Genomic DNA, 19,121 nt, shown 5'->3' on the forward strand with positions numbered 1-19,121 from the left:
ACTCGGGGAAGCAGCATGGCTCAGTGGAAAGAGCCCGGGCTTTGGAGCCAGAGGTCATGGGTTCAAATCCCGTCTCTGCCACCTGTCAGCTGTGTGACTTTGGGCAAGTCACTTCACTTCTCTGGGCCTCAGTTACCTCATCTGTAAAATGAGGATTAAGACTGTGAGCCCCACGTGGGACAACCTGATCACCCTGTAACCTCCCCAGCGCTTAGAACAGTGCTTTGCATATAGTAAGCACTTAATAAATGCCATTATTATTATTATTATTACATAGTAAGCGCTTAACAAATGCCAACATTATTGTTATTGCATCTGTAATTTATATTAATGTCTGAGTCCCCCTCTAGACTGTCAGCTCACTGTGGGCAGGGAACGTGTCTACCAACTTTGTTATATTGTACTCTCCCAAGTGCTTAGTACAGTGCTCTGCATGCAGTAAGCGCTCAGTAAATACGATTGATTGATTGGTTGACGCCTGGATTGGAGCTGGGAGCAGGTACAACTCGCGCCTATCTCCCAGCACCAAGGGAAGGATGCATGGGGCTTTCGAAGGTTCTGGTCCTTTACACCAAGCTCGCTCTCTTCCTCCCTTCAAGGCCCTACTGAGAGCTCACCTCCTCCAGGAGGCCTTCCCACACTGAGCCCCTTCCTTCCTCTCCCCCTCCTCCCCCCTCCATCCCCCGCATCTTACCTCCTTCCCTTCCCCACAGCACCTGTATATATGTATATATGTTTGTACATATTTATTCCTCGATTTATTTATTTATTTATTTTACTTGTACCTATCTATTCTATTTATTTTATTTTGTTAGTACGTTTGGTTTGGTTCTCTGTCTCCCCCTTCTAGACTGTGAGCCCGCTGTTGGGTAGGGACTGTCTCTATAGGTTGCCAACTTGTACTTCCCAAGCGCTTAGTACAGTGCTGTGCACACAGTAAGCGCTCAATAAATGCGATTGATTGATGAGAGTCTCAGTCAACACCGATATGTTGTAGGGAACACCTGAAAAAGTGCCTTGGCCCTGCTGCCATTCTGGCTGAGTCATAAGGGTGAATTGAGGGAGAAGCTCTCCTCAATCAATCATATTTTTGAGTGCTTACTATGTACAGAGCACTGTACTAATCGCTTGGCAGAGCTTGGCAGCATGGCTCAGTGGAAAGAGGCCGGGCTTTGGAGTCAGAGGTCATGGGTTCAAATCCCGGCTCCGCCAACTGTCGGCTGTGTGACTTTGGGCAAGTCACTTCACTTCTCTGTGCCAGTTACCTCATCTGTAAAATGGGGATTAAAACTGTGAGCCCCCCATGGGACAACCTTGATTACCTTGTATCCCCAGTGCTTAGAACAGTGCTTGGCACATAGTGCTTAACAAATGCCATCATTATTACTACTTGTCTGCTGTGTGACCTTGGGCAAGCTGCTTAACTTCTCCTCGCCTCAGTGACCTCATCTGGAAAATGGGGATTAAGACTGTGAGCCCCACGTGGGACAACCTGATCACCTTGTAACCTCCCCAGCGCTTAGAACAGCGCTTTGCACATAGTAAGCGCTTAACGAATGCCGTCATTATTATTATTACAATACAACAGAATGAGCAGGCACATTGTCTGCCCGCAATGAGCTTACAGTCTTGTCTTGTGCCGTCGAGTCATTTCTGACCCACAGTGACACCATGGACGCATCTCTCCCAGAGCACCCCGCTCCATCTGCAGTCGTTCTGGTGGTGTGTCCGTAGAGTTTTCTTGGTAAAAATCCGGAATTGGCTTACCATTTTCCACCTTCCGCGCGGTAGACTCAAGTCTCCACCTTCGAATCTCTCCCATGCCTCTGCTTGACTCTCCCTCCCATAGCCGGGACTGGTAGAGGACTGGAAACTCTCCAGGTGCCATCCTCAGAAGGGCTTCCAGTCTAAAGGACTGGTCCCTTCAAGGCCCTGCTGAGAGCTCACCTCCTCCAGGAGGCCTTCCCAGACTGAGCCCCTTCCTTCCTCCCCCCCTCGTCCCCCTCTCCATCCCCCCATCTTACCTCCTTCCCTTCCCCACAGCACCTGTATATATGTTTGTACATATTTTTTACTCTATTTATTTATTTATTTTATTTGTACATATCTATTCTATTTATTTTATTTTGTTAGTATGTTTGGTTTTGTTCTCTGTCTCCCCCTTTTAGACTGTGAGCCCACTGTTGGGTAGGGACTGTCTCTATATGTTGCCAATTTGTACTTCCCAAGCGCTTAGTACAGTGCTCTGCACATAGTAAGCGCTCAATAAATACGATTGATGATGATGATAAAGCTCTCCTGCCATCCTGTGCTCTGGCGGCTTTAAAACTTCCACAAAGCTCACAGTCTCAGTCCCCATTTACAGATAAGGTATCTGAGGCAGAGAGAAGTAAAATGACTTGCTCAGGGTCACACAGCAGACAAGGGGCAGAGCCGGAATTGGAACCCAGGTTTGGCTGGCTCCACTGTAATAATAATAATCATAATAATAATGGCATTTGTTAAGCGCTTACTACGTGCAAAGCACTGTTCTAAGCGCTGGGGGGGATACAGTGTGATCAAGTTGTCCAACGGGGGGCTCACAGTCTTAATCCCCGTTTTTACAGATGAGGTAACTGAGGCTCAGAGAAGTGAAGTGACTTGCCCAAGGTCACACAGCAGACTTGTGGGGGAGCCGGGATTTGAACCCACGACCTCTGGCTCCAAAGCCCGGGCTTTTTCCACTGAGCCACGCTGCTTCTCTTAAAACTCGGGTGGACAGGGCTAGTTTGTTCTCTTTCCCTCTTCCCCTCCTTCATTTCCTGTTTTACTTCTCTCCTTTCCTGCCTTGCTCCCTCCCTTTCCAAGGTGTTCCCTTCCATCTCACAGTTATCTTGAAGACCAGGAGAATCCCTACTTGTGGTGTGATGGTGTTTCTTTGTTTCTGCTCCTCATTTCAGGGAAAGGAGCAGATTTAAGAGGGGGAACAGGAAGAGACCTTTAAAGAGGGCCTATCATCGAGGTGTCTCAAGTCCACAAACCTTCTGAGAAATCAGAGCTTTGGGGGAAAGGGGAGACATTCTCATGTCCTTGATAGTTATCAATCAATCAATCAGTTGTATTTATTGAGCACTTACTGTGTGCAGAGCACTGTACTAAGCGATTGGGAATAATAATTAATAACTATGGTATTTGTTAAGCACTATGTGCTGAGCGCTGTACTAAGCGCTGGGGTGGGTAGAAGCAAATAGGGTTGGATTCAGTACCTGTTTCATGTGGGGCTTACAGTCTCAATCCCCGTTTTACAGATGAGGTAACCGAGGCACAGAGAAGTAACAGGACTTGCCCAAGGTCACACAGCAGACAAGTGGTGGAGCCGGAATTAGAACCCAGGTCCTTCTGACTCTCAGGCCCCAGAAACTGGAGGGAGGGAGGCAGTATCAACCCGTTTATGAGCAGAGATTCTCTCACCTTCCTAGGCCATTCCAATTGCTAAGGAGGGTCTGTTTACCCCTAGACTGTAAGCTTCTTATGGGCAGGGAATATGTCCACTAATTTGTACTCTCCCAAGCATTCATTCAGTCAGTCATATTTATTGAGCGCTTACTGTATGCAGAGCACTGTACTAAGCAAGCGCTTGGGAAGTACAAGTCGGCAATATATAGAGACGATCCCTACTCAACAACGGGCTCACGGTCTAAAAGAGGGAGACAGACAACAAAACATAATAATAATAATAATGACGGCATTTGTTAAGCACTTACTATGTGCTAAGCACTGTTCTAAGCTCTGGGGGGATACAATGTGATCAAGTTGTCCCACGGGGGGCTCACAGTCTTAATCCCCATTTCTGCAGATGAGGGAACTGAGGCTCAGAGAAGTTAAGTGACTTGCCCAAGGTCACACAGCAGACTTGTGGCAGAGCTGGGATTCGAACCCACGACGGCTGACTCCAAAGCCCGGGCTCTTTCCACTGAGCCATGCTCAGCTTCTCTAACATGTAGACAGGTGATTGGGGGTGGCTACTAATCACTTAGTACAGTACTCTTCACATAGTAAGTGCTTGACAAATACCTTTGATTGCTTGATTCAAAGCAATCAAAGCAATCAAATCACGCTGCTAGAGAAGCAGCGTGGCTCAGTGGAAAAGAGCCTGGGCTTTGGAGTCAGAGGTCTTGGGTTCAAATCCCGGCTCCGCCACTTGTCAGCTGTGTGACTTTGGGCAAGTCACTTCACTTCTCTGTGCTTCAGTTCCCTCATCTGTAAAATGGGGATGAAGACTGTGAGCCCCATGTGGGACAACCTGATCACCTTGTAACCTCCCCGGTGCTTAGAACAGTGCTTTGCACATAGTAAGCGCTTCATAAATGCCATTATTATTATTATTATTGATTGCTGCCCCCCTGTCTCTATGCCTTCCTTCCCCTAGATATTTGTCTGTCCAAAGCTGTTTTAAGGAACAGCTGTCTGTTCCTTAAGGGAAGAAATGGAGCTGGAAAAAGAGAAAGGGTTTTACTGCTTTCGCCCAATCCCCCCCCCAACCCTCTTCATCTCATTAAAACTTGTCTTACTCTGTCTCACTCTTTTGCTTCTCTCTTGGGAGGCCTATCTCTGACCTTCTCTCTTAGTTTTTCTCTCTGTGTCTCTCTGTCTTAGGAGGGAGGAGGAGGGGAGCAGCAGGGAATGTTAGAAGAAAATGCAAAGGGAATGAAATCCAGAAAGGGAGAGAAAAAAAAAATGAAGAATACAGTTCTTTGTCTAGGATATGTATGTAGTGTGCTTCCTGAGAGTAAGAACTGTGACCTAATAGCTCGAGTAGTCCGAATTTCATTGCGAGTGATGTGGTAAGGGGCCCCTCAACATTAGGTGAACTCTGTGATTTTCACACATGTGAACCTGGCTAATTAGCAGTGGGCGCTATCATTTTTGTGGCTGTGAAATGTGTTTGAGAGATTTGCTTTTATTTGAAATGTAAAGCACGCGTTTTGAACATCAGTTTTGACTTTTGCCCCCTCCATTCTGCTGCTTGCAGGGGTCAGGAAGAGTAAATCCCGGGTTCTGGAGATCTGAGCAACTCTGATCTAGAGCAGCATCAGGCGCTGTGCCTCACTGAGCGGAGATTTTGTCAGTCAGGTCAATCAGTCAAATGTGCTTACTGTGTGCAGAGCATTGTACTAAGTTCTTGGGAGAGTACAATGTAGTATAAAAGACACATTCCCTGCTTTGAGTAGCCGCTGGAGATGCTGGAAACTGAACTGCGGGTTATTGTCTGAGATTATTATGATTTTTAGAATTATTGTTACACTTAAGGACTTAGTATGTGCCAAGCACCGTGTTAAATGCTGGCATAGAAGAAAATCAGGCTAGGCGCAGTCTCTGTCCCTCATCAGGCTCACAGCTAAAACAGGGTGGCCTAATGTGAAATGGCACTGACTTGGGAGTCAGAGGAACTGGGTTCTAATTCCCCCTCTGCTGCTTACCTTCCGTGTGATCCTGGGCAAGTCACTTCACTTCTGTATGCCTCGGTTCCCTCATTTGTAAAATGGAGATTTCAATACCTATTTTCCCTCCTACTTAGACTGCGAGCCCCCTGTGGGATCTTGTATATACTTTGTGCAGTGCCTGGCGCATAGTAAGTACTCAACTATTATTATTAAGTAGGTGGCAGAACAGACATTTAATTCCCATTTTAAAGATGAGGAAACTGAGGCACAGAGAAGTGAAGTGACTCACTGAGGTCACCCAGCAGGCATTTCTAACCTGGAAATTAGATGTCTAAGACCTTTTAAATGTCTAAACCTGATCATCTTGTGTCCTCCCCAGCACTTGGAACAGTGCTTTGCGCATAGTGGGTGCTTAACAAATGCCATTATTATTATTAATTATTATTATTATTATTGTTCCGGCTTCGCCACTTATCAGCTTTGTGCCTTTGGACAAGTCACTTCACTTCACTGGGAGTTAGAGGTAATGGGTTCTAGTCCCGGCTCCACCACTTGTCAGCTGTGTGACTTTGGGCAAGTCACTTCACTTCTCTGGGCCTCAGTTAGTTCATCTGTAAAATGAGGATTAAGGCTGGGAGCACCACGTGGAACAGCCTGATTACTTTGTAACCTCCTCAGCGCTTAGAACAGTGCTTTGCACATAGTAAGTGCTTAACAAATGCCATCATTATTATTATTATTATTATTATTATTACAACCTTCATGCTGAAGGCAGAGCAGCAACCTGTATGCAGAAGTCAGTTTTGCTGCTCCATCATGAATCAGGTGCCTGGTAGGTTTTAGACATCTAATTTACAAGGTAGAAATGCTTAGGTCCCTCTAAATTCTGCTTTTCAAATTTGTTGAGGAGGCTGTCCTTTTGTCCAGAGCCGATGCTGCCGGTGGTGTTAAAAGCTACACACAATACAAACAGCAAGGGGAGTCCTCCCCCACAAGACTGTAAGCTCGTTGTGGGCGGGGAACATGTCTACCAACTCTGTATTGTACTCTCCAAAGCACTTAGTACAGTGCTGTACGCTGTACATAGTAAGCACTCATTAAATACCACTGATTGAGCTAGGAAACAAACCCTTAGAAGGGACCATTAATTGAGTGGTTGATCGCGGCATGGAGTGTGGTTGTACTTTGGGTTTTTCAACTCCACCCACACAAATGAACAATGTCTCACCAGCAGCAGTGTGCTCTTCGAGAACGGATAACCGACGTTATATATCATCTTCTTAGGGAGGCAGGAGTGACTTTGTGTTTCCCAGCATGGCTGGATATGGAATAATTGAAGCTTAAAATTGTTTTAAGAAGTGTTCAGCTGCTACCTACCCTCACCAATCTGATCTCTTCATTCTTCCATAGAATGAAAGACTCTCGACTCTCCCGCAAAGCACTTAGGAAAAAGTCTCATCTCTAGATTGTAAACTCTGTTGTGGGCAGGGAATGTGTTTGTTTATTGCTATTGTACTCTCCCAGGTGCTTAGTACAGTGCTTTGCACACAGTAAATTGCTGAATAAATATGATTGAATGAATGAATGCCTCCCTCTTGATCTGGCACTCCCTCTTCCCACAAATTTATTACATCACAGTCCTCATATTCAGAGACGTCTTAAAGGTTCATCTTCTCATCCATGCCTTCCTCAGTGAATTCCCGGCAATCTTGCGTCATTTAAACCAATCATCATCATCAATCGTATTTATTGAGCGCTTACTATGTGCAGAGCACTGTACTAAGCGCTTGGGAAGTACAAATTGGCAACGTATAGAGACAGTCCCTACCCAACAGTGGGCTCACAGTCTAAAAGATTAATCAACCTTTCCAGTGCTTATTTCCCTACTTATAATCTTCTCAGCCTTTAGGTATATAAATGTTTATTTAACTGCACATACAATTATTAAATGGATTGTTTTGTTTGTAAATATTTTTATGTCTGTCTTTCTCTCCAGAGTATAATCCCCTTGTGGGTAGGGAATGTGACACTGGTTTATTTCGTACTCTTCAAGGATTTAGTACAGTGCATTGCACCCAGTGGGGCTCATTAAATACCATTATTACTCCTAAAACTCAAAGCATTAAACACAATATTAGCCCTTTGAGAGAACAAACTCTGTTCTCCAGATATACGCATATGTCCTTACTGCATTCATTAGCTTGAGGGTTAATAATAAGGTTACTTAAATTCAAAGGCAAGCTAAATATTTACAACTATAATAGGAAAATTATTGAAATAAGGCCCTGTAAACTATTTCCAGAGATGTAACAAAGACTTCCTAAGAAGCTTGTATTATAGGAGACTAAATGATCCATTTTTTTTGTAGAATGAAATTCTAAAAAATAAAACAATGATCACATTTTCAGCCAACAAGTTTTTTTAGCTAAATTGCCTTCTCTGGGCTATCAGAAGATAGTTGAAAATTGCTAGTATTGGAAAGGATCTAGGATCTAGTTCATTCCTTTGTCATCGGTTCTTGTTTCTGTCAGAGTTTAACGAATTTATATTGAAACTTTTCTGGGAATTAGGTGGAGTAACCAAGTGCTTAGATGCGGTGGAAGTGCTGAAGTGGCAGATGTGGAGAGGGCTAGAGAAAGGATATGCTAGAGAAGCAGCGTGGCTCAGTGGAAAGAGCCCGGGCTTTGGAGTCAGAGGTCATGGGTTCAAATCCCGGCTCCGCCAACTGTCAGCTGTGTGACTTTGGGCAAGTCACTTCATTTCTCTGTGCCTCAGTTCCCTCATCTGTAAAATGGGGATTAAGACTGTGAGCCCCCCGTGGGACAACCTGATCACCTTGTAATCGCCCCAGCGCTTAGAACAGTGCTTTGCATGTAGTAAGTGCTTAATAAATGCCATTATTATTATTATTATAATTATATACGATGGGAAGGTTTAATTCATGTGGCAGTTGGAAAAGAGGCTGCTTTCGAAATATGCTTGGAAATCTGGAGACCAAGACATAGTTTAAAAGCAGTGATAAGAGGTAAACACATTTGCATAGCTAAGCACAGTTGTTCAGTGGGTACAGTGTGGGGTGGATTGCCATGTCAAAAACACACCTGAATATCATCCTTTGAACACTGAGTGCTCTATCCTTATTTAAAAAAAAAATTACCCATGAGCTAAAGTGCTGGAAGTTAGTTTTTAAAATATTTCCTCTCCAACCATTAGCAGAATGTTAAGGTAATGACCTGTATATATGTATATCCCCCCATCTTACCTCCTTCCCTTCCCCACAGCACCTGTATATATGTATATATGTTTGTACATATTTATTACTCTATTTATTTTACTTGTACATATCTATTCTATTTATTTTATTTTGTTAGTATGCTTGGGTTTTGTTCTCTGTCTCCCCGTTTTAGACTGTGAGCCCACTGTTGGGTAGGGACTATCTGTGTTGCCAACTTGTACTTCCCAAGCGCTTAGTATGGTGCTCTGCACACAGTAAGCGCTCAATAAATATGATTGATTGATTGATGTATACATTACCTATATATATATAGGTAATAACCTGTCTATATGTATATATGTTTGTACGTTTTTATTACTCTATTTTACTTGTACATATCTATTCTATTTATTTTATTTTGTTAATATGTTTTGTTCTCTGTCTCCCCCTTCTAGACTGTGAGCCCACTGTTGGGTAGGGACCGTCTCTATATGTTGCCAACTTGTACTGCCCAAGCGCTTAGTACAGTGCTCTGCACACAATAAGCGCTCAATAAATACGATTGATTGATTGATTGACTGTTAAAAAAGAAATATCGTAATCCGCAATATCTCTCCTCTTTGCTAATGTGCCAGGATTTTGGAGTAATTTGGCCCCAGTTAAATTGGCACATAATTTACTAGGATTTCTAATACTTTCAAAAACAAGTAGTTGTGTTCCATTATTTTTTTTCATTATACCAACTATTGTAGACAAAACAATATAATTGTTTAACTCATCTGTGAAGATTACTTTGAAAACATTTCTCTCCAGTAGATATGGAGTTTGTAATCCTTTACTTAGATTTACCATTTCTTATTTATAATTGTAGATGAAGTCAGATCATGAAAGTGTTCGCTTTGGGTTGCCTCATTCCAAAAATATCCAGAGGCTCTTTGAAAAATTCATCATTTTATCTTCAGTACATGAATCTAATATTAAGAAATGTGTGATCCTTAATAGTTTTTCTATCTGTTTTCAGTCTAATATTAGTGAATAGAGGGACTCTTTGAAAATATTTTTAACACATTCATCTTCCTTTTTGAAAAACTTCAGGATTCCCATTCTTAAACCACAAATGAAGAAATGGGAGCTGACAGTAAAGCTGGGAGATGAAATTCATGACATCGTAGCATCAAACAATGAATCAGAATTCTCCGTGAGTTTTCTTTTTTTCTGCTAAAAATAGATTCGTGAATAGGTAGAAATTGGAATAAAGTGTGCTTCAGATCACTTTTATCTTTTCAGTGATAAGTTGGTTACATGCTTATTTTTATCTTTCAGAGATAAATTGAACTGTAAACTGAACTTTTGTCATCTTGATATTGATTTAGTACTTTTCCTCCATGCACTGTAGAAATCTTTCATATTTATTGAGCACTTACTGTGTACAGAGCACTGTATTAAGCACTTGGGAGAGTACAATATAACAGGGTTTTATTCATGATCTAAATAAAGACTTTATCAGATACTTGTGCCATTTTTCTTTTGCCTTTTCAGAGATAAAACTTTATGGAAAAGGCAAAAGAAAAATGGCAAAGATCTTGAAATGTATTTCAAAGTATTAAAACTGGTAGTATTTGACTTTGTTTTTAACTAAAGCTAAGGGATGTGATAGTTGTATATTAATTTTTAGAAGTGTTTATGTTTCTGTATTGAAAGTATTCACTGAGAAACTACAGTGTCTTTTTGGTTTGATATCTACCCCAAGAAGTTGATAGGGAATTTTTATTCATTTAGTTGTATTTATTGAGTGCTTACTGTGTGTAAAGCACTGTACTAAGCTCTATTACAGTAGACTACATTCTAATGCTTCTGGTAGATAGACTTGATTGAAATTTTTCATTGCTTGGTCAAAAATTGGAAATGGAAAATGAATTTTCGAAAACCAGTGTTTCACATAATAAATATTGAGCCTCTAGTGCAAAGATTACATTGTACTGTGTCTAAAAATAAACCTAACCAGTGCAATTAGCTGGTTGTTTAGAAAACCAGTGAGTTTCTTCAGGATAAAGAACACTTTTTTAGCTCTTATACTCTCCAGTTGTTTGGTACAGTAAAGTAATAAATGCTTTTCATGGTAATTATGATCTCCTTTGGTAGAATACTCCAGTCATTGTCTGACACTGTGGGTATTTTCTTGGTGGAGATTCTAGATGGGTAATGTCTAGAAAGCATACTCTTGTTGGACTCCTCTAAAATTGTTTTTTCAGTTTAGAAAAAGTGGCCATTAGGAGATAAGCTATAAATGAGAACAAAGATAATGTAATGCCAGCATAGGTGAGGGACAGATTTGGTAGTAATATCAGTCAATCAATCAATCGTATTTATTGAGTGCTTACTGTGTGCATAGCACTGTACTAAGCGCTTGGGAAGTACAAGTTGGCAACATATAGAGACAGTCCCTACCCAACAGTGGGCTCACAGTCTAAAAGGGGGAGATAGAGAACAAAACCAAACATACTAACAAACTAAAATAAATAGAATAGATATGTACAAGTAAAATAAATAAATAAATAGAGTAATAAATATGTACAAATATATATACGTATATGTGTGTATGTATATACATACATATATATACATACATATAAATATTCAATATCTTGAATGCTTCTGAGAAACAGTAGTAATGATAGCCTTTTTGGAACACCCACTATAATAAGTCCATGGGAAGCACCCAAGAAATGGGGCATTCCCTGTCCACAAGGAACTTAGGCTCTAACAGGGGAAACAGAAATAAAAATATTTACGGAGTAATCAAAATATTTTGAATCAATAAAATTGTTATGTTTTTGAGCTCTTCAAAATATTTTGCATTGTGGATTTCTATCTCGGCACTGCCAATATATTCCATGTGGTGTTCTGGGAAAACCGGGCAAACGATGTTAGTGTTTGCCATTCACAAGCCATCCCCTAGACTGTAAACTCGTGAGCAGGGAGTGTGTCTATCAACTCTGTTAAATTGTACTCTCCCATCATCATCATCATCAATCGTATTTATTGAGCATTTACTGTGTGCAGAGCACTGTACTAAGCGCTTGGGAAGTACAAGTTGGCAACATATAGAGACAGTCCCTACCCAACAGTGGGATCACAGTCTAAAAGGGGGAGACAGAGAACAAAACCAAACATACTAACAAAATAATCTCCCAAGAGATTAGTGCAGTGTTTTGCACCTAGTAAATGCTCAATAAACATGATTGATTGATTGCTTGATTGATTGACCTGAGGTCTTAAGTACAGGCTTTTAGTTTAAATACAGAGATACAGTGGAAAGGGAGGGATAAGTTAAATCCAACTTGTTACGTAGAATTTACCCTGTGAAGGGAGCCAGTACATCAGAGACTTTGGGGAAGCAGGGCAGGTGTGTATATGTCGGTGGGGACAGTGGAGCTAGAAGTGGTTAGATGTAGAAATCTAAAGGGATTTTGTGGTGGCTTGTATTCCACACTCAGAGGTGCCTCATGAAAACAGTTACAGAATTTAGCAACTAAATCATATCGTGAACAGTGAAACTTCCCATCTGCCTCCCTCTCCATTTAGCATTTCCCCTCCATATGGTACCCCTGTTTTAGAGCAGTCTTACAAATAACAATTTGACTTTTTGCTCAGGACAAGTAACAGCTCATGGCAGGCAAGAAATAGTGTATATGGTTTTCCTATTTTTGTGTCTTTAAGGGGTAGGGTAGACTGGAAAGAGTTTTTGTGTATGATGAATATTTTTATATTGGCAAGGTTTTTATAATCCCAGGAAAAAAAATCAGTTTAACAAACTCTTTGCAACTACATTGTTCTTTTTCAAGTGTTGTGGACTTAGAAACCTCCACAGCACCCCCCAAAATAGGGACTGGCTGTTAGTTATCATCTGATCATGCGTAGATATAGAATCATTGCAGGGAGCTTGAGATCATCTTTATAATAACTTTGGTACTTGTTAAGCGCTTACTATGTGCCAAATACCTTACCAAGCACTGGGGTTGGTACAGGGTAATCAGGTTGGACACAGTCCCTGTCACACATGGGGCTCACAGTCTAAGTAGGAGGGAGTAGGACTTAATCCCCACTTTATAGATGAGGAAATTGAGGTACCGAGAAGTTAAGTGACTTGACCAAGGTCACATAGCCATAGCATACAAATGGTGGAGCTGGATTAGAACCCAGGTCCTCCGACTTCCAGGCCTGGGCTCTGCTCTGTGAGCGCTCAATAATGAATGAATGAATGGGCTCTTTCCATTAGGCCACGCTGCTTCTTTATCCAGCTGGTTTCCGCTGAGTAGGTGAATGACTAACTCATCCAGGGCAGATGGTTATCTATTCTTCACTAAATTCCTTTTTTATATTTAAGCCTATTTTCTGTTGTTTGGTTCTCTCTGGATGTGAAGCACTGGCTCAATAAATATGATTGAATGATTGAATGGTGTACATCCTTCTAATAGGAACTGCCTGTATTTGGAGACAGTTATCAAGTTCAAGCTCAAGCACTTAGTAGGAGAGTAAGCCCTCATTTCCTCTTCTCCAACTCCCACATATATCATTCTTGCACTAGAATTTGCACCCTTTATTCACCCCTCCCTCAGCCCCACAGCACTTATGTGAATATCCACAATTTATTTATATTAATATCTGCCTTGCCCTCTAAGACTGTAAGCTCATTGTGGGCGGGGAACAAGTCTACTAACTCTGTTATATTGTACTCACTCAAGCGCTTTGTTCAGTGCTGTGCACTTAGTAAGTGCTCAATGAGTACGATTGAGCGATTAAGAAAGAATACTGTAATTGATTTCCTATTTAGCATTTGCTTCTCCAGGTAATCTACTCCAACTGCCAGTTTTTCAACCTGTTGACCATTTTGGACTCCACTTGGCAAGTGGGAACAGAAGTCTTAATAATTATGGTATTTTAAGTGCTTACTTGGTGCTAGGTGCTGTTCTAATCACCGGGGTGGATTTAAGCAAATCGGGTTGGACACAGTCTCTGTCCCACATGGGGCTCACAGTCTCGATCCCCATTTTACAGATGAGGTAACTGAGGCCCAGAGAAGTGGACTGACTTGGCCAAGGTCACGCAGCAGACAAGTGGCAGAGCTGGGATTAGAACCCATGACCTGCTTCCCAGGCCCCTGCTCTATCTACTACACCATGCTGCGTCTTAGATAGTCTTTCATTCATTCATTCAATCAATCATATTTATTCATTCATTCATTCAGTCGTATTGAGCGCTTACTGTGTGCGGAGCACTGTACTAAGTGCTTGGGAAGTACAAGTTGGCACCATAGAGAGACGGTCCCTAACCAACAGTGGGCTCAGAGTCTAGAAGGGGGAGACGGACAACAAAACGAAACATATTAACAAAATAAAATAAATAGAATAAATATGTTCAAATAAAATAGAGAAATAAATATGTGCAAACATACATACATAACAATAGAACAGACACATTCCCTGCCCCCCACAAGCTTACAGTCTAGAGGGTCTATACAGTTGTTCTGTCCCCTGTATGACTGATTCTGATACGGCGCAGGATGTCTTTATCATCAATCGTATTTATTGAGTGCTTACTGTGTGCAGAGCACTGTACTAAGCGCTTGGGAAGTACAGGTTGGTAACATATAGAGACAGTCCCTACCCAGCAGTGGGCTCACAGTCTAAATGCCACTTAAATAATTTTATCCCCAAAGTGCTTCGTACACTCACTCATTCAATCGTATTTATTGAGCGCTTACTGTGTGCAGAGCACTGTACTAAGCATTTGGAAAGTACAAATCATCAACATATACCCAACAACGGGCTCACGGTCTAGAAGGGGGAGACAGACAACAAAATAAGTAGACAGGTGTCAAAACCATCAGAATAGATAAATAGAATTATAGCTACATACACATCATTAATAAAATAAAGTAATAAATAGGTACAAATATACACAAGTGCTGTGGGGAGAGGAAGGGGGTAGGGCAGAGGGAGGGAGTGGGGGCGATGGGGAGGGGAGGAGGAGCAGAGGAAAGGGGGGCTTAGGCTGGGAAGGCCTCCTGGAGGAGGTGGGTAGGGCCTTGAAGGGAGGAAGAGAGCTAGTTTGGCAGCAGTTTGGAGGGAGGGCATTCCAGGCCAGAGGTAGGACCAGGGGTCGACGGCGGGACAGGTGAGAATGGGGCACAGTGAGGAGGTTAGCGGCAGGGGAGCGGAGGGTGCGGGCTGGGCTGCAGAAGGAGAGAAGGGAGATGAGGTCCTTTATTTACGGCTAGGGAGTGGAGAATAGTGGCCAGACTGCTTGAAAAGGAGGATGATCAATCTGCGCATCAGGCAGAAACTCCTCACCCTTGGCTTCAAGGCTGTCCATCACCTCGGCCCCTCCTACCTCACCTCCCTTCTCTCCTTCTCCAGCCCAGCCCGCACGCTCCGCTCCTCCGCCGCTAATCTCCTCACCGTACCTCGTTCTTGCCTGTCCCGCCATCGACCCCCGGCCCACGTCCTCCCCCGGGCCTGGAATGCCCTCCCTCTGCCCATCCGCCAAGCTAGCTCTCTTCCTCCCTTCAAGGCCCTGCTGAGAGCCCACCTCCTCCAGGAGGCCTTCCCAGACTGAGCCCCTTCCTTCCTCTCCCCCTCGTCCCCCTCTCCATCCCCCCATCTTACCTCCTTCCCTTCCCCACAGCACCTGTATATATGTATATATGTTTGTACATATTTATTACTCTATTTATTTTACTTGTACATATCTATTCTATTTATTTTATGTTGTTAGTATGTTTAGTTTTGTTCTTTGTCTCCCCCTTTTAGACCGTGAGCCCACTGTTGGGTAGGGACTATATATGTTGCTAATTTGTACTTCCCAAGCGCTTAGTACAGTGCTCTGCACATAGTAAGCGCTCAATAAATACGACATGATGATGATGATGATGAGGTCCTTTTGTTAAGCCCTGTGGAACAATTGGTTCCATTTGGGAGGTCACCCTCAGTTATTCATTCAGTCGTATTTATTAAGCACCATATGTGTGCAAAGCACTGTACTAAGTGCTTGTGCAGTAAAACAATAAATAGACACATTCCCTGCCCACACAAGCTAGTGCTCAGTCTAGCTCCAGTTTGGCAGCTTCTTCTTCCTGAGTCAGAGGAAACAGTTTCAAAGTTCTTTGAGGACTTGGAGCTGCTCACTCAGCTGTACAGGAGATTCCTTTTCCCTTCTGCTGAATAGGTTAACTTGACTCAAGAGATTGGGGGGAAAAAAAAAGAGCCAAGAAATTCCTTTTGTAGGTCATTTCTGTCTCTTGGCCTCAGACTGTACTTCTCCAGTTGGTTTGTGCTATTAATCACAGTGAGATCTGACAAGAGAGAATGGATGTCCTGATTCATCATCATCATCATCAATCGTATTTATTGAGCGCTTACTGTGTGCAGAGCACTGTACTAAGCACTTGGGAAGTACAGGTTGGCAACATAATTCATGATTATGATTCATAAACATGACTCAACCTCACACGACTCCTCAAAAAACCATCCAAGTCAGGCCCTATGGTCTGTTGGATTCCTTTATAATGATGGCATTTTATTAAGCGCTTACTATGTGCAAAGCACTGTTCTAAGCCCTGGGGAGGTTACAAGGTGATCAGGTTGTCCCACGGGAGGCTCACAGTCTTCATCCCCATTTCACAGATGAGGTGACTGAGGCCCAGAGAAGTGAAGTGACTTGCCCACAGTCACACAGCTGACAAGCGGCGGAGCCGGGATTTGAACCCATGATCTCTGACTCCGAAGCCCGGGCTCTTTCCACTGTGCCACTTTATAAAATCAGGAGTTGGTGGCTCAAAGTATTGGCCACTTGTATTTATTGTTGAAGTAGTCATCTACCTGGTAGTACAGAATCTGGTTGGATGAAAACAGCTTCAAGATCAAAGAGCTGCTTTCAGCAAAACAGGAAATATGTTAACAACTCTTTGTAATCCTGTATAATCCTGACAAAAGAAAGGGTTACACAACCCCCTTCTCCTCCAATCAATCAATCAATCAATCAATCATATTTATTGAGCGCTTACTATGTGCAGAGCACTGTACTAAGCGCTTGGGAAGTACAAATTGGCATCACATAGAGACAGTCCCTACCCAACAGTGGGCTCACAGTCTAAAAGGGGGAGACAGAGAACAGAACCAAACATACCAACAAAATAAAATAAGTAGGATAGAAATGTACAAGTAAAATAAATAAATAAATAAATAAATAAATAGAGTAATAAATATGTACAACCATATATGACAGCTACCACTCTCCCCACTTTCAAAGCCTTGTTAAAATCACAAATCCTACTCCCTCTCCTTTCTGCATCACCTATGCACTTGAACCCGTACCCTTTAACCACTTGATAGAAACTCCACCCTCAGCCCCACCGCACTTATGCACAGATCCCCAACATTTATTAACGTCTGTCCTCCCCTTCTGTAAGATCTTTGTGTGCAGGGAGCGTGCCTGCCAACACTGTTTTGTGTATTCTCCCAAGTGCTTAGTACAGTGGTCTGCATACAGTAAGCTCTCAAATTCTACAGATCAAGTCATTGAATGAATAAACAATAACTGAATTCCATTACTCAAGCAGCACACTGATCAACAATGTAATGATAAACTAGGAAACCAAGTCAAAAGTAGCATCTCCTTTCAAAGAGTGTCGGAGAGCAGCAGTGTGGTAGCAGATTTCAGACCAAATTGGAAATCTACAGAGCTATTTTTTTTTCCCCAATGTTTGTGAAACTTGGGCTCATGACGTCTGGCTTTTTGAGTGTTATTTATGCGCCATACGCAGTATGAAATTGCAAGTCAGTCTCTAAGCTGTGTTCAGGCCAGCACAGCTTTACTGGGTGGGATGTGTGAGGAGAATAGGTGATAGTAGGATATCCAGATTAGCTGTTGAACGGCAAGCTGAAACAGAGCAACTTCCAGGGAGACAGGGAAACACTTTAAAGATGTAGTAAAAGTTTACCTTCAGAAACACGATCATTCACCGCTGAATGTTAGGAGGCGATTGCGGTGAACAACTCGATATGCTGAAATCCCCAAAAAACCAAGAAGCTTTGAGAGGACTGTGAGATTGAGGGAAGCAAACAGCACCAGTAGTCTCCTTAAGCAGCGAACACACCACCGTAATCAGGGTCCGTCGTTGCAAATACGTGGGGTCATAGGGATCATTTGTCCTGCATCGACCTCTCAGCTACACCCCATGGATCAATATCCATCAGTCACTCAATCAGTGGTGTATTTATGAAGCACTTACTATTCATTCATACATTCATTCATTCAGTCAGTCGTATTTATTGAGCGCTTACTGTGTGCAGAGCACTGTACTGAGCGCTTGGGAAGTACACGTTGGCAACGTAAAGAGACGGTCCCTACCCAACAACGGGCTCACGGTCTAGAAGGCGGAGACAGACAACAAAACAAAACATGTGGACAGGTGTCAAGTCGTCAGAAGAAATAGAATTAAAGCTAAATGCACATCAACAACACAATAAATAGAATGGTAAATATGTACAAGTAAAATAAATAGAGTGATAAATCTGTACAAATATATATACAGGTGCTGTGGGGAGGGGAAGGAGGTAGGGCGGGGGGATGGGGAGACTGTGCAGAGCACTGTACTAAGCACTTGAAAGAGTACAGTAAAACAGAATTAGCAGGCATGCTCCCTGCCCATAACCAGTTTAATATCTACTGTCAGTGGTGTCCTTTTTTTAGTAGAAAGCATTTAGTACAGTGCCAAGCGCTTAGTACAGTGCTTTGCCCATTGTAAGCGCTCAGTAAATGCAATTGAATGAATAGAAAGGACGTACACACACATAGAGTTCAGTCAGTGTTATCTGGTGTGTTGGAGCTAAAAGGGGGTTGCTCTTAGTGAAAAATTTCACTTCAGAAAGACGCTGAACCTTAAAAGTCTGGGCTGCCCTGGAAACCACTCCCAGGACGGGGCTTTGCATAGCCATACAGAGACTTAAGGAGGGCCATGTAATTAGGAATAAGGTCCCTCCAGAATCCTGAGAGAGCTCATTAATTAGCCGAATGCTGACAGTATCAGCTATTATTAATAGGCAGGACTACTTTTATTTTTTTTATCAGAGTAGCAAAACACATTTCTTCTTTTTTGTCCTTTATGGCACAAGATAATCCTGCCGGTACTCTGGAGGAGAGCGTTTACGCGCAGAAAGCTATAGGGAAAGTGCATGCAGCTTGTTGAACTCGGGCAAGCAAATGGGGTTGGATACGAGCAAACTGGGTTGGACGCAGTCCCTGTCCCACGTGGGGCTTGCAGTATCAGCAGCGTGACTCAGTGGAAAGAGCCTGGGCTTTGGAGTCAGAGGTCATGGGTTCAAATCCCGGCTCCGCCAACTGTCAGCTGTGTGACTTTGGGCAAGTCAGTTAACCTCTCTGTGCCCCAGTTACCTCATCTGTAAAATGGGGATTAAGACGGT

The 19,121-nt window shown here is 42.7% G+C and overlaps 1 protein-coding gene across 1 annotated transcript in view; it reads left to right on the forward strand.

The window, feature by feature from the left end:
* Positions 1 to 19,121, forward strand: part of PCCA (propionyl-CoA carboxylase subunit alpha) — a 334,301-nt gene that overhangs the window by 176,162 nt on the left and 139,018 nt on the right. Inside the window, exon 17 of the mRNA XM_038759418.1 lies at positions 9,733 to 9,835. Within this exon, the coding sequence (XP_038615346.1) occupies positions 9,733 to 9,835 (103 nt within the window). The remainder of the gene's footprint in view (positions 1 to 9,732; positions 9,836 to 19,121) is intronic.

Source organism: Tachyglossus aculeatus, chromosome 17, assembly GCF_015852505.1.
Source record: "Tachyglossus aculeatus isolate mTacAcu1 chromosome 17, mTacAcu1.pri, whole genome shotgun sequence".
Lineage (NCBI taxonomy): Eukaryota > Metazoa > Chordata > Mammalia > Monotremata > Tachyglossidae > Tachyglossus > Tachyglossus aculeatus.